Here is a 15,360-nt window from a genome sequence, read left to right on the forward strand (position 1 = left end):
CTGCCCACCGACACAGGGAAATGCAGTCCAAGCCTCCTCCTCGGATCTTTTCCATGCAAAGCTGAGCATGCAAACCTGCCTGAGGGAGGGCAAGGAGCAGGGCTCCCAGCCAGCCCCCGCAGCAGCCTTGCTTGGCATTGCACTGCAAACCCAGCCAGCTTGGCATTGCAATGCGAGCCTGGGCTTAGGGATACCCACCCCTCTCCCTGCAGGGGAGAGGATGCACTAGATCTGTTTCCATTTCCACCTCCCCGGGGGTTGTGGGGGTTTTTTTGGTTTTTTGTTTTTTGCAGTGAGGATGGCTTGCAAGCTGGTCCAGCCCTAGCAATGCCTGGGGAAGAGAGAGGGAGAGAGAACCTGCTCCAGGCGGCTGGTTTCCACTGTGCCTCTGATGCCCATCAGCAGATTGCAAGCAGGATGCACCCTGGCAGGCTGGAGGTGTGACTTCCAAGGGGGGCCGGGCGGAGGTGGGGAGCTGGCGCCTATAAGGAGCTGCCCAGCACCCGGCTGGCTGCTGGGGAAGCCGGATCGCAGGGGAGGCCGGCGGAGCCCGGCCCTGGCTCCTTTAAGAAGATCCGGGGAGGAGTGTCTGTGGCCCCAGCTTTTATCCGGAGCGTCTGGATGCCGGACGGAGTAAATGAGCGCAGGGAAGGGAAGGGAGGAGAGCCCTGAACCCGGGGCTGGGGGAGCCTGCCGCTGCCCGCCGGGCTGGGAGGAAGATGGATGCTGCCCCCAAACTCTTCAGCGCCCTGACTTTGCTCCTGGTCGGCTCCTGGCACCTGGGATCCACAGCCAGCAACTGTAAGCAGCCCGCCCCGGGGCAGGGGGGTGCTGCGTCCCAGGGCTGGGGGGATGCACAAGCTGGGGGTGCTGCTTCCCAGGGCTGGGGGCTAGCACAGGCTGGAGGGATGCTGCTTCCCACGGGCTAGGGGGATGCTGCGTCCCAGGGCTGGAGGGATGCACAAGCTGGAGGGATGCTGCTTCCCACGGGCTGGGGGCTCGCACAGGCTGGGGGGTGCTGCTTCCCAGGGCTGGAGGGATGCACAAGCTGGGGGGATGCTGCTTCCCACGGGCTGGGGGCTTGCACAGGCTGGAGGGATGCTGCTTCCCACGGGCTGGGGGCTCGCACAGGCTGGGGGGTGCTGCTTCCCAGGGCTGGAGGGATGCACAAGCTGGGGGGATGCTGCTTCCCACGGGCTAGGGGGATGCTGCATCCCAGGGCTGGAGGGATGCACAAGCTGGGGGGATGCTGCTTCCCACGGGCTGGGGGCTTGCACAGGCTGGAGGGATGCTGCGTCCCAGGGCTGGAGGGATGCACAAGCTGGGGGGATGCTGCTTCCCACGGGCTAGGGGGATGCTGCATCCCAGGGCTGGAGGGATGCACAAGCTGGGGGGATGCTGCTTCCCACGGGCTGGGGGCTTGCACAGGCTGGAGGGATGCTGCGTCCCAGGGCTGGAGGGATGCACAGGCTAGGAGGATGCTGCTTCCCACGGGCTAGGGGGATGCTGCGTCCCAGGGCTGGAGGGGTGCACAGGCTAGGGGGATGCTGCATCCTAGGGCTGGAGGGATGCACAAGCTGGGGGGATGCTGCTTCCCACGGGCTAGGGGGATGCTGCATCCCAGGGCTGGAGGGATGCACAAGCTGGGGGGATGCTGCTTCCCACAGGCTAGGGGGATGCTGTTTCCGACGGGCCGGAGGGATGCTGCATCTCACAGGCTGGGGGATGCTGTGACCTCTAGGAAAGTTAGCCCCGGCACTGGCTGTGCACCTGGAGCACTCGGTGCCCATGCAGAGTTGCAGCAGGCTCGAGGTGGCTGGGCTGCGGGGGCAGCTTGGCTGTGGCCAACTGGTGCAGCCGCAAGGCTGCCTCGGCTGGCAGGGCACGGGCATCCCCATGGCAGTGGTGCTTCGGAGCCAGGCTTGCATGGGCAGGGGGTTTTGGGTGCCCACCTGCCTGGAGTCTCCCTGGAGCAGTTTCGGCCAGCATCCAGCCTCCACTCAGGGCCCCAGAGCTACCCCTTGCCAGGCCAGACTTGGCCAAACTTGCTCCCGCTTTGCCCTCCCAATGCCCAGCCCTCTTGCCATTTTCCAGCCCTGGAGAATCAATAATAATCATAATAATCACCATCATTGTGATCATCATAATAATCATAAAATCATCCATCAGAGTATCATCCCCTGAAAGTTTTGGGGTTCCCCCCCTCTTCCATTCCCCCTTCTTTTATTCCCCCCTTATTACCCTTAAGACACTGCTGTCTGCGACTGTCACTGCAGACTGTGAAACACGCTTTGCAATGTCGCAATGAAAAGCCGTCCACATGCCGTGTGCCGGTATTATTCTAACCCCTTGGTGCAGGTCCCGTTGGGAATATAGGACCTGATCTCCCTGGTAATGAGTGGGGGGGAAATAAGGGGGTGCTTCTCCAGAGGTGTCAACCTAGCAAGGCACAGTGGCAAGGATTCAGATAAATCCAGGCTAGCTGAGTCTCTGCGGCCCGTGCACAAGGCTTCGCCTGGATTATAACTGGGAGAAGTTCTGGCTGGCGCTGGAGGTCATTTGAGCGAGAGCTAGGAAAGATCTGGGAAATTTGGAATAAGTCGGTGAATTTCTGCAGCTCGGGAAGGGTTTGGTTAGGTTTGGAAATGGAGTTTCGTGCTGTAATCATGGTGGCTACCTAAGAGAGAGAGAGAGAGGGAGAAAAGAAATCTCCCCCCAATGAAATTTTTTGGTTATAGTAAATCAGAGGAATTCAGTGTTGCCTGGATCTCGACATAGTCGTGGACGCTAGAGGTCAGTCTTGCCTTATTGATTCAGCGCTTTGGAAGGGCATATTTTCACATGTTTACATAGCCAAAGCAATAGAAGAGTTTCAATAACCAGAGAAAACATCAATTTAATAAACCTCATAAAACATTAGCAGGTGTATTGTTTCCGCCCTCCCACCCCTTTCTGAGGGGAAAAGGGAAATTTGCTTTTAAGTGAACCCCAGTGAAAGAGGAAAGAGCTTTATTTTTTTTTTCCTTGGGGCTGAACGAATTATGGTGAATATGTTTTAATAATGTTCACCAATAGTAAGTGGCAAGCAATTTAAGACTGAGGCTTGCCATTACTGTTGCAGTAATAAAGTTAATTCCTAACACTTAAAAAGAAACTCTGTGTTAATGAGTTTACTATTTCACGGGTGACAGTTTAATTTCCCAATGCCAATAAACATTTCCATTGAATACACACTGCTTCCTAAATATTTAGGAGTCAATCTTTTTAAGGCATAATGATCAATGGTTTTATTATACAATACAGATTTTACTTATTCATTGAGCAATGAATTAGCATGGAGTAGGCTGTAAGTGTTTTTCCCAGGAGCTAAGCAAAGGAGTGTGTGAATCTGTAATAGCTTCAAGTTCCCTAGAAACCCAGTAAAAAAAATCTAATATTAAGAAACTTACACACACACGCACGCGAGCCGCAGACATTTTAACTATGAAAACTCCCCTTGTAAAAAAATCTCTGTACGTTGGGTCACTGATTTCAGCGGGGCTACACCACTTCAGAATCGGTCTCAGTAGTGAAAACCAAAATAGTCAACTATATGTGCCTAGTAGAAGGCACCTAAATCTATATACTTTTAGACACCTAAATAAAAGTGGCTTCACTTCTGGAGATGTTGCACCTGCTACTGAAGTCCTTGTGAGCCACATCCCTCGGTGCTTCCAAAAACTGGGAAACCAGTGTTAAAAGATCACATGGATTTTGAAGCATTCACTTTTGAAGTTCCCCGGTCTGTTGTCCAAAGACCCGGCTTCTGGTATTGCTTACCTGGTATAATTCAGCAGTTTTCTAAAAACCAGAAAAACCAGAAGAGAACAGAATCTCATGTTTTTAGTAGGAAAAAAAGTATTTTGAGTAGGAAAAATCAGCCTCTCTTGTGCTGGCCTACATAGCATTAATCTGTTTTTTTGTGTGATTAAATGAAGAGAATCTTTTTTTTTTCTAATGTCTATATCTATTCTACCTCCCACTGTCATCCCTTTCTTTTTAATGGGAAATCGTGGGTAAGTTAACGGTTGCTACACCTCCAATTTGAGTTGTTGTTTGTTTCTTGATTTCCTCTAAGGTATGCTGTGCAATTACAGAGAGACCTGCTAAAAAATCTGCTTTGAAATGCAGCTACAGGCTAGGGGTCAGTAGACATCATTAGAGAGATCAGAGTTACCTAATGCTAATACAAGTTGAGAAATTCCTGAAGCTTACTTCATTGCAGTGCTTTATTACATTAAATAAGTACAGTGGCAACAAGATTTCTCCCTGGGATACTAATTACTGGAAAATAGACACACGCAACATTGAAAGTCCTGTTGCATATGTTGTCTTGTGGCATTTTAATTTGTATGTTCATCAGGTGCTAAGGGAAAAAAAAAAATGCCTGAAGCAAATTAAATGCATCTTGGCATGGTTTTTCTGTTTGTTTGTTTGAGATGCCAGTTGGGGCTAAAATGTTTGGGAATGTTATGTACATACATGTTTCAAATAAATATTCCAAAAATAATGCCACTTAAAGCAGAGAAAATACTTTATACTCCTTTCCTCTTGCTGTTAAGTTGGACCAGCCTGTCAGTCACATCCTATCAGGTAGCTCTTTCTTCTGTACTGGAAAGCAAAGCCCTGAAAGCTAAAACTTCATATTTATGGGTTCATTTAGTTCCATGCAGGTGAACAGAGGCAGCAATTCTACCGTGGTGGTCATCTCTTCCATGCTGTGTAGTCTGTCCCCTGCACCGGTTGGCTTTTGTGCTTTCTTTCCCTTCAAATGTGTATGGTTTACTTGACTAAGGTCTCATTCATAGGTATGAAGGTTTGGGAGGTGAAGCACATCATTTTAGAAAGTGGGGTCCTTCCAATTCCCTTTGCAAAAAAATATTTTTGAAATATTGCCATGTTTCCATTTCTGCGCGCATCCTCCTTCCACAAGGTAGCCGATCCATTAGCATGCCTTGCCTGATCCTAAGAAATCCTAACAGGCATCCTTTTCTCCCAGGCAATGTGATGGGTATTCAACACCTTAAGATCAATCAGGTCCTTAAACTACCATTGTGCAATGGATCCTGCTCTCCTTGAAATAAATTGCTAAACTCTCGCTGACTACAGTGACTAAACCTGGCCCCATCAGAGGGTCTTGATATTTTTATTTAGCTCTATTGTGCAATTAAAATGTGTTTATTCTGGATCAGTGGTGTGTGTTTGAATAAAACTGAATGGAGCATGAAAAAGGAGTTTAGCCACAGGGAAATGTGAAAAAAGCCAAACGTGTCTTGTAGTTTCTTCTGGAAGCCTATTCTAACCTGGTTTTGCAATGATCTGAATTGGAGGCATTGAGATTGATGGAGATAGATTTAAAAGTGGTGCAAATCTAAGAGAGTTTTGGATCTCTGAGGCCGTTGAGACACATGGGACTAATTGGGACTTGTATCTGTATTGAGGAGAGAAAGTTCTGCCTATTGATCAGCAGCAGAGGTGCCACAGGACACATTTTTTTCCCCTCTATAGGATTATTTAAAAAAAAAAAAGCTGAGAGACCAGTTGAGTTGGGTAGTTTAATGATTCTCCAGTGGCGGCCTTTAGAGCATTTACTAGTAGACAGTGTGATGAAGGATGGTTCTTCTTTCTCTGCTAGGTAAAAGAAACAAACTTTCACGGACACTTTCCCCCTCTTCTCAGTTATTGATGGAATAACAGCAGAGGATATGGGATAGTAAAAGGGAGGGGAGGGTCTCAGTCACCAATGGGAGGGAATCACAGGATCACAAAAACAAGGATTTATATCAGTGGTCCATGCAGTGATTAAGTCAAAGACCCTTGCCCTTCAATGTCTTGCATCATATCACTGCCATTGCTATTAATGACTTAAAATTCAGTTGCTTTTACTTGTAAATCCAAGCCAAATGAGGTCACTGGGAGACTTTCCATTTACTGTGATGGGCAGTGGACCTTGCTCACCCTGATCAGACGGCAGTGCTCGATGCACACAGACCAAAACAAGGGCATTACTGGCTCTTTATCATATGTGTTCTGTGTCTCCACCTTTGCTGGTTTAATGTGACACGCACTTGTATGAAAACAAAATATAGTAAAAATGTGATCAGTTCTTGGATAATGTAAAATATTGACTTCAGAGTGGGATTCTGGTTATGCCACTCCTCCTGACAGAGGCTGTCCATGCATATTGCAAGCGTACGCTAATTTTAGCTTACAAGCACCCCCGTTACGGAGCTCGACTCCAACCATTTTCATTGTGTTAATGTGGAAACTGAGGTACCGATTCATACAGCAAGTTGGAAAGAGCAGCTGAGTCCAGGATAATTTCATTTGTGGCATTACGAGTAACTCCAGGAGGGTCAACTGAGTGACCTTGCTGTCAGCTGAGACTATGTCCCCTCCTCTGTCCTGGGACCACATTCATCCTCTCCCCGATGTACATAGTCCTTTCCAAATCTGGATACTCTTTTTTCACTGCTTGTAGATTAAAGAAGTCTCATTGAAGATGACATTTAATCTGCATACTCTTCTTTCACTGCTTGGAAATTCAAAAAGTCCCATTGAAGATTATATTTAAGGAAGCTTAAATCAAGAAAGTACCAAAGGGAATGAGAGATGTGGGTACAGGATGCAAATGGGATGAAATCCTTATATATATATTTACCCAAAGAACCTTGGGAACCTCTCCATATATATATAAAACCAGCAAAGGTGGGGGGGCGGTGTATGTGTGTGTGTATATCTATATATAAATGTCATATCTATGGAAATAAAATATGTTTCCATATATATAAAGGGAAATATGAAATATATATACATACATACATGCATATATACACACACGCGTGTGTGTGTGTGTGTGTATATATATATATATATATATATATGAACTTATTTTACACACACACACACACACACACATATGGAATATAATATTATATGGAAACTTATTTTCTTTCCATAGACGTGACATGTGTCATCTCATTTTAGCATATTTTAATGACCAAAAAGGAGAGGACTGGAAAACAGGGAGCTTTGGTCAGAGCTCTAGTTACAAGTCTGTGGCTCTGCTACCTCTAATATCTGTATTTTGTGTCCTCTGGAGTATCCCACGGTGCTGTAGAAAACAGCTGGACTATGTATGAGACACCAAGCTCACTAAAGATACCCCGGTGTGTTTTTAAAGCTTGTCATTACTGTCACTGTTTGTTTTGCCACCGAGCTGTAGTCACTGCTCATGGGGGAAAAATGCACAGTGCTGTAAAATTACTTCGGTTTTACTGATGTGATGTTCATAGTTGCATGGCCTTGTATAGTGCATGGTACCTGGTGGAGAAAGTGTCTAAAAGCTGCGTGTCTTGCTACGGAGGCTTTAGCATCCTCTCATTTTCCCAGGTGTCACGAAAATGGTTAAGAAACAGCACAGTTTTGTGGCCCTGACTCAGGTAAAACTTCCCGTCGAATCCAAGGCTGAGAATGGAGCACAACAGGGTTTAGACCTAATTATAACTAAGTTTTAAATTGACAGTTAATGTTCAGAGGCTTCAGCTGGATCAGTGGGTAAAGCAGGAAGCATGGTTGCAGTTATCAGCCTGTCTGTCTGGTGTCAGAGGAGCGGGAGAATTTTTGTACACAGTTCTGGTTTGATGTCATTGATAATTAATTTCCTTGTATTAATTTTGTCTCTGTATTTTTCTAATTGCCCTGTGCAGATTCTAGTGGGTTGATAATACCATCTGTTCGGTGGATCAGCAGAATTGATGGAGTTTTAAGTGATGACAACAGTGCAATATAGAATCCAGAGAAGAAAGTAGATGCCAAAACATTGATGTATTTTATTTTTAACTATCTACCCTGTTAGGCAGTAAAGAGAGAGAGAGCGAGAGAGCATTCAGAATTGGAATAAGAAAATTGCCCTGACAGACAGATGTTCAGTAGGCGTCTCAATTCTCAGCCAGGATTTGCTGCAAAAATATAAGCATGTAATTTAGTAAAAGAGAATGCATGTAGCCATTTGTATTTTGTATGTGTCAGGAGGGACCTTGCCTAATATTTTTACCAGAAGTAAAGGAAAAAATTCCCTCTTGGCTCTAAGTGTTGCCTCTCTAAAATGCTACCATCTTTTCTCTAGCATTGCTAACAGACTGTAGAACATCATGGCATTTGGAAAATTCCCTGCAGAAACTCAGGCTCAGAGTATTTGGCTAAGAGAATAAAATATCCTTCACCAACTCTACTTCCAGACTTAATATAGGTCATCTATCACCTAATATGTCATCAGTGGGAATCAATTAATATCGCCAAAGCTAATGGTACTCAGCAGGGGTAGTGAAGCACCCCAGCGTGCTGTGAGATCCTGAAGTGTGCCACGGGGTAATGCACAATATTAGCAGTGTTAGCTGTGCAAACACCTACACATGATTCACAAGATAAACCCAGATTTTCAAATAGAAAGCTGTAGCATTAAAAATATTCTGAACTTTGGTACCTTTTCTGAGTTCTTTGCAATGGGAGCGCTCTGTTATTTCCCCACATTCAATATACATGTGAATGCTAAGAGCTGGCACTTTCTGAGGGGTGCCTTGAGCCTATCAAGGAGAGCCTTGAGTCTAAAGAGGTTGATAACCACTGGCCTAATAAACTTTGGAAGTCAAAAGTCTAAGATCTTCCTCACTATACGGGCAGAATGATCTTGGACGGCTGGGAATTGTATGGATGTCTGAGCAAGGTGAATGACTCAACCTTTTTTTGGATCTGCTTTTCCTCTATGCTTAGCTGAGCCACTATAGATCTATCCTTGAAGGATTCCCAGGTAAGGAGTACTGAATCTGCCCGTCTGAATGTCCAAGAGGTCATAACAGAAGAAGTGCGGTTGAATGGTTAGCGCAGAGGACTGAGAGTCAGTCGAAGAAAGTTTTACCCAGTGCAAGCTCTTGGGAAATATCCCTTGTGAGACCGACTGGAGAATAACAGCTGCCTTTGGTGATGGACTTTGAAGTTTCCATTTGCATTTTTTTTTTGCATTTCCCATGCAAAAATGCATTTGCATTCTTATTTCTGTTCTGACAGAGAGACCTTGCAAAAGAGTTCATGAGTGATGCCGAATGACGTTCCACCTGTTCCAGATGGTCAATAGCCTAGTGGTTATCATTGACCTAGCATGTAGGAGCCACTAATTCTCGGCCCTCACTCAGCTATCAGCTATTTCGTGGTCACTTTTTCACTCTCTGGGACCCGAGATATGCCTTCAATGGGAAAATGGTTTGTTTGTTTGTAAGCTCTATCACACGACTTCTCTATGCATCGAATTCGTTAGTTTTACAACCAGTCCTTTTTTTTTCCAGTTGCCTCCTGGAAAGATGGAAAGACATATACAATTACAACGTATTTGGTCAGAGATGGAAGGAAAAGTAGGATCCTATTCTATAAAGAGTTAGTACCTCAGTTCAGATGGAAGGAGAAATCAGAGGTGGGGTTCAAGCTCAGATGTAGTTGCCGCAAGGCCTCTAATGAGATTTCTGCCAACCTTGGGTCTAATCTAAAGTTGTTTTGGAGAACAGATGCTGGATGACTTTGTGCTTTCTCAGTGGCACTAGGAAAACGTCACGTTTGGTGAAAAATAAACCAGATGAAACGGAATGACTGCTGGATTTTCCTTCGGAGACTTCTAGGGGTGTTGTACCAGCTGTATATGGGGAACCAGAAGTTTCTGTTCAGGAGTGTGGAGGGGAGAGAATTGATTTTGTTAAATATGTTTTCTGGATGATCTGGGGGGGTGGGGAAGTAAAAAAAAAACCCCAAACCTCAGAATTGCATCTTATTTGATGAGGACCTTTAATTCTATGTTTTTACATCATTTAATTTTTGGCCTTAAGACACATGATGCACCGTTGAACTGTTTTGTTTCTTAAAATTATTAATAGCAGCTCCTACTATTGCTATCAGAAACATCTACTGTTTTCTAGGTCAAAGTGTCTCTGTATAATCATAAAACAGTTTGCATTGCCACAGGAGTAAAAATATTTCAGCTATAATGTCATGTAATTATAACAACAACAAAAATAACAGCAGCCGAATGAAATACATTTTTAGTGTTGAAATCTTTCATTTTGGAGTTTTTGTCAAAATGAATATGAGTTTGATGAACAATTCCACTTGTGTTGAAACTTAGTAAAAAAAAAAAGAGACATATTTTTTTGACAGAAAAAATTCCAACTGGATTCTCTCTCCAGTAATACACATGAATTTATGGATGTGAATTTTGAATGGATTTGGATTTGCAGAAATTGTTTACATTGGCCCCCTACAGAAAGATAGCTGCATTTTGTAACAGCGCTGTTGGGGATGCTGTCAAACTGGTTTTTTGTCCTTTTTCCAGCCTTCTTTTCATTTGAAGTCATCAGAAAATTTCCACCGAACACACGGAAAATGTCTGTTAATGACTCCGATTCTAGGCAGCTCATATTTGGAGGCTCACAGCAGCATACACAGGGAGACCATTTAAGCATGGCCTCGTGGCTTTGGGTTCTTGTGTTCCACTGTCAGTGGTCTCTGCTTTGTAACGTATCCTTCTGTCCTTCCAAAGAAACGAGGGCAGGATGCCCCGTGATATGTAGGAAGCTGAGATCCCATCGGTGGGTCCCTCCAATCTCTCCAGGTTGTTCCATAAGACGTTGTCTCTACTCTTATCATGTCTCCCATGCTTGATAGTTGTCCCATAATACACAGAATTGCTGGATGTTTCCTATTCAAAAGCTATTTTTCTTACTGGATGTGTAATGCCTGTATGGTCCTATATGGTGTCTAAGTCCAATATTACTTATCCACAGAATTAATTGGCTGCTGTGCACAGCCTGCATGAGCCTTAGCAGTGAAATGGGTGAATACTGCCAGTACCCATTTTTTCAGGATGAACCCAGCACTGGATACCTCTGGGAAGCCTAGTTATTAGAGATTATCCTAATAATTTAGCCCCTAGTTATTAGAGATTATCCTAATCTCAAAAGCATGATGTTGTATATTGTAAATTAGGGTTGTGTACGGAAGTGGAGTCTCTACTGGGGCTGGGAAGCAGCAACAGGAAAAGCCCATTTCCACCATCTTAAGTTAGTACTATCTACATGAGAATCACTGGGCATTGCAAAGATGTTTGGGGGGCTGGGATGTCCTGGAAATGTTAGCTCAAATGCATTTTTTCTGAAAATTCAGGAACCCAAGGATATTACCCTCCTGTTCATTATTCCCTTGTTCAAAGTTCTGGATAGCCAATCAGGGAGTAGAAAGAATACCATGTGACTTAGGTTACCAACCACAGGCCAGTGGACAGCACTTGACTTCATTAACTTCTTCATGAGTCATGGCGGGGGCTCAGTTGCTCCCTGATCTGATGTGCAGTAGGGACCTTTTCCCCCTGTGGGTCTCCACACAGTAGTGGTGAGGACCTGCAGTCCCTGAGGTCACAAGGACCCCTCACACACATTCAAGGTGAAAGGGGATCTGATGCAGGATCCCAACAGCTGTGCTTCCTATCCTTCGGCGGGCTTTAAACTAGGCTCGTCGGGGGAGAGGGAAGATGAGGGCGGAGGAGACGATGAGATACCAGGCCCAGCAACAGCCAGCGAGCCCAGACCAATGGTCAAAAGGGAGAAACAGGTAAGCGATGGGGGACAGGGCATTGCTGAGACTAGGGGGTCAGTGGGCACAACCGCTGAAGGCCTCAAATGCCTCTACACGAATGCTCAAAGTATGGGGAAGAAGCAGGAGGAACTCGCCCTCCTCCTAGCTGTCACCAGCCCTGACATAGTAGGGATCACAGAAACGTGGTGGGACTCATCGCATGACTGGGCGGTGAGTGTCAAGGGCTATAGGCTATACAGGAAGGACAGGATAGGAAGGAAAGGTGGAGGAGTAGCACTCTACATCAAGGAGGAATATACTTCCTCATTAATTAGCATGGGGGTAGAGGGGGGGCACTCTGAGGTGCTCTGGGTTAGAGTAAAAGGCAGTCCAGGGGAGAGAGACTTAACGGTGGGAGTCTACTATAGACCTCCCAACCAGGGAGAAGAGCTCGACCTGGAATTCTTAGGTCAGCTCACAGAGGCAGTGAGGGCTAAGGATGTGGTCATCATGGGGGACCTGAACTTCCCAGACATCTGCTGGGAGGAGCAGTCAGCCAAGTCTGATCGCTCACGTCGGTTCTTAGCCAGAGTGCAGGACCTCCATCTAACCCAGGAGGTGCACAGTCCCACCAGGGGAGACGCGTTGTTGGACCTAGTGCTGGCCACGGGTGATGACCTGGTGAGGGGGCTGCGGGTGATGGGCCACCTGGGAGACAGTGATCATCGCTTGCTGGAATTCACCATCCAGCGTAAGGTGGCAAAGGGCTGCAGCAAGGCAACAGCCCTAGACTTTAGGAGGGCTGACTTCAACAAGCTAAGGAGGATCGTTGGGGAAGCGCTGAGGACCCAGAGGGGAAGGGAATCAGATGTCGAAGGTGAGTGGTTGCTCCTTAAGGAGACGATCCTCCATGCCCAAAGGGAGGTAATCCCAACAAGGGTCAAAGGGAGCAGGAGGGCACATAAACCCCCATGGCTCACTAAGAGCATCCGGGAATGTCTCCTTGCTAAAAGGGAGGCATATACCCAATGGAGAGATGGGGTCATCGCCAAGAAGGACTATGTTATAGTCGCCCGAGGTTGTAGGGGGGCAGTCAGGAGGGCCAAGGCAGAGTTGGAGATAGGACTAGCTTCCCGGATTAAGGACAATAAGAAGTCCTTCTTCAAATACATAGGGGGTAAAAAGAGGGTCCCGGGTAATGTGGGGCCCCTGCAGGACACGATGGGCAACTTAGTCATCACGCCAGATGACAAAGCTAACATATTTAACGATTTCTTTGCCTCTGTCTTCCTAAGTAGGGACCAGTTCAGCCACCTCCCTGCTGGGCCCCCCTCGGGCCCCGAGAGAGACACGCCTGGGCCAAGGGTTAGCGAGGAGTTAGTTAGGGTACTTCTGGAGAGGCTGGACGTGTTCAAGTCCGCTGGTCCGGACGATCTTCACCCTAGGGTTCTACAGGAACTGGCCGAGGTCATTGCGGGACCCCTGGCGCGGCTCTATGAGCACTCGTGGTGCTCTGGCGAGGTGCCGGAGGACTGGAAGAGGGCCAATGTGGTCCCTATCTTCAAAAAGGGAAAAAAAGAGGACCCGGGAAATTACAGGCCAGTTAGTCTGACCTCAATCCCGGGTAAGCTCTTTGAAAAAATTATCCTGGCACACATCCAGGAGGGCCTTGCGGGGGAATGCATGCTCAGGGGCAACCAACATGGGTTTATCAGTGGCAGGTCTTGTCAGACCAACCTGGTGGCCTTTTACGATCAGGTCACCAAATCATTAGACGCAGGGGTTGCTGTGGATGTAGTCTTTTTGGACTTCCGGAAGGCTTTCGACACTGTCTCTCACCCTGTCCTCATCAAAAAGCTGGGAGACTGTGGTGTCGATGCCCACACGGTCAAATGGGTCGCCAACTGGTTGGAGGGCCGCGCCCAGAGGGTGGTAGCGGATGGGTTCTTCTCGACCTGGAAGGATGTGGGCAGTGGGGCCCCGCAGGGCTCGGTCCTCGGGCCTGCACTGTTCAACATCTTCATCAGTGACTTGGATGAGGGGGTAGAAAGCACCCTGTTCAAGTTTGCTGATGACACTAAGATGTGGGGGGATGTGGGTGCACTAGAAGGGTGCAATAGGCTAGAAGCTGACCTTGACAGGTTGCAACGGTGGGCGGATGAGAATAGGATGGGGTTTAACACTGATAAGTGCAAGGTGTTGCACATGGGGAGGAAGAACCGGCACCACACTTACAGGTTGGGGAACTCCCCTCTTGCCAGCACGGAGACGGAAAAGGATCTTGGAGTCGTCATTGACTCCACGATGAACATGGGCCGGCAGTGTGGGGAGGCAGTCAAGAAGGCCAATCGTACCCTGTCATGCATCCACAGATGCATCTCGAGCAGGTCCAGGGAGGTGATCCTCCCCCTCTATGCGGCACTGGTCAGGCCGCAGCTGGAGTACTGCGTCCAGTTCTGGGCGCCACACTTCAAGAGGGACGTGGACGATATGGAAAGAGTCCAGAGGAGGGCCACTCGTATGATCAGGGGTCAGCAGGGCAGGCCTTATGAGGATAGGCTACGGGACCTGAACCTGTTTAGCCTCCACAAGAGAAGGTTAAGGGGGGACCTTGTGGCCTGCTACAAACTGGTCAGGGGGGATCAGCAGGTATTGGGGGAGTCCCTGTTCCCCCGTGCGCTGCCAGGAGTGACCAGGAATAACGGTCACAAACTGGCGGAGGGTAAGTTTAGATTAGATATTAGGAGGCGCTACTTCACAGTCAGGGCGGCTAGGGCCTGGAACCAGCTTCCAGGGGAAGTGGTGCAGGCTCCTAGCCTGGGGATTTTTAAAAGGAAGTTAGATGAGCACCTTGCCGGGGTCATCTGACCCCGGTGCTCTTTCCTGCTAAGGCAGGGGGTCGGACTAGATGATCTACCTAGGTCCCTTCCGACTCTAGCTACTATGAAACTATGAAACTATGAAACTATGCCACATGTGCATGGAAGGAGGCGCGATTGTCGGATCCCACATTAGATCTTATTGTGCCATATTGCTGGTGCAGGGGGAGCCTGATGCCAGGGGACCCTGATCCTGGGGTCCCACTGCATCAGCAGGAAGCAAGCTTGGCAGAGCTGGGTGGGTGATACGAGTGACCACCCAGGGCACTGTGGTTGGGGGGGCACCGCCCCATGCACACACGGGCACCGTGAGCGGCAGGTAGCAGTGCCAGTGTGGGGTGTTGCTCAGGGCCCTGTGCAACACCAGGTCAAGAGAAGGCGGGGGCCTTGGTGGGGCTGCCTGGGATTCTGCACGGTGGGGCAGGGTGGCACAATGCATGCAGGGAGCCCCAGGCTGGGGCCAGCAGCCTGCGGAGGGGACCAGGGGAGGGCTCCACTCAAGTTTCACCTGCGTGCAGCCAGTTGTGTGTTGGACTGTGGTGCCCTCACCTATACCAGCACTCACCGGCCACTCATTGCAGGCTCCTGCTCCCTCCACTTCAGCTCTATGGGGTTGCAGCTGGTGGTCCCTGCCACAGGTGGACGCCCTGCCCAGCTCCCCAGCCCATCGGACGCAGCCCCTCTATGGCAGGGCAGCATTGCCAGTGACTGGGGAGAGGGGGTGGCTGGGGGGAAGGCACGGGGGCGGGGTTGGGGAGGGTGCCAAAATACAAGGTCACCTCGGATGCCATTTTTCCTAAGTCTGGCTCTGAAGCTTGAGCACGTGGTA

At 48.1% G+C, this 15,360-nt stretch overlaps 1 protein-coding gene across 1 annotated transcript in view; it reads left to right on the plus strand.

Annotated features, from left to right (window-relative positions):
• The first annotated feature begins 248 nt into the window (after nt 1-248).
• CNTNAP5 (contactin associated protein family member 5) overlaps nt 249-15,360 on the plus strand; it is a 465,902-nt gene continuing 450,790 nt past the window's right edge. The window contains exon 1 of the mRNA XM_090046063.1: nt 249-801. Within this exon, the coding sequence (XP_089902189.1) occupies nt 720-801 (82 nt within the window). The 5' untranslated portion in view covers nt 249-719. The remainder of the gene's footprint in view (nt 802-15,360) is intronic.

Source organism: Crocodylus siamensis, chromosome 4, assembly GCF_052110815.1.
Source record: "Crocodylus siamensis isolate JL-2025a chromosome 4, ASM5211081v1, whole genome shotgun sequence".
NCBI lineage: Eukaryota > Metazoa > Chordata > Crocodylia > Crocodylidae > Crocodylus > Crocodylus siamensis.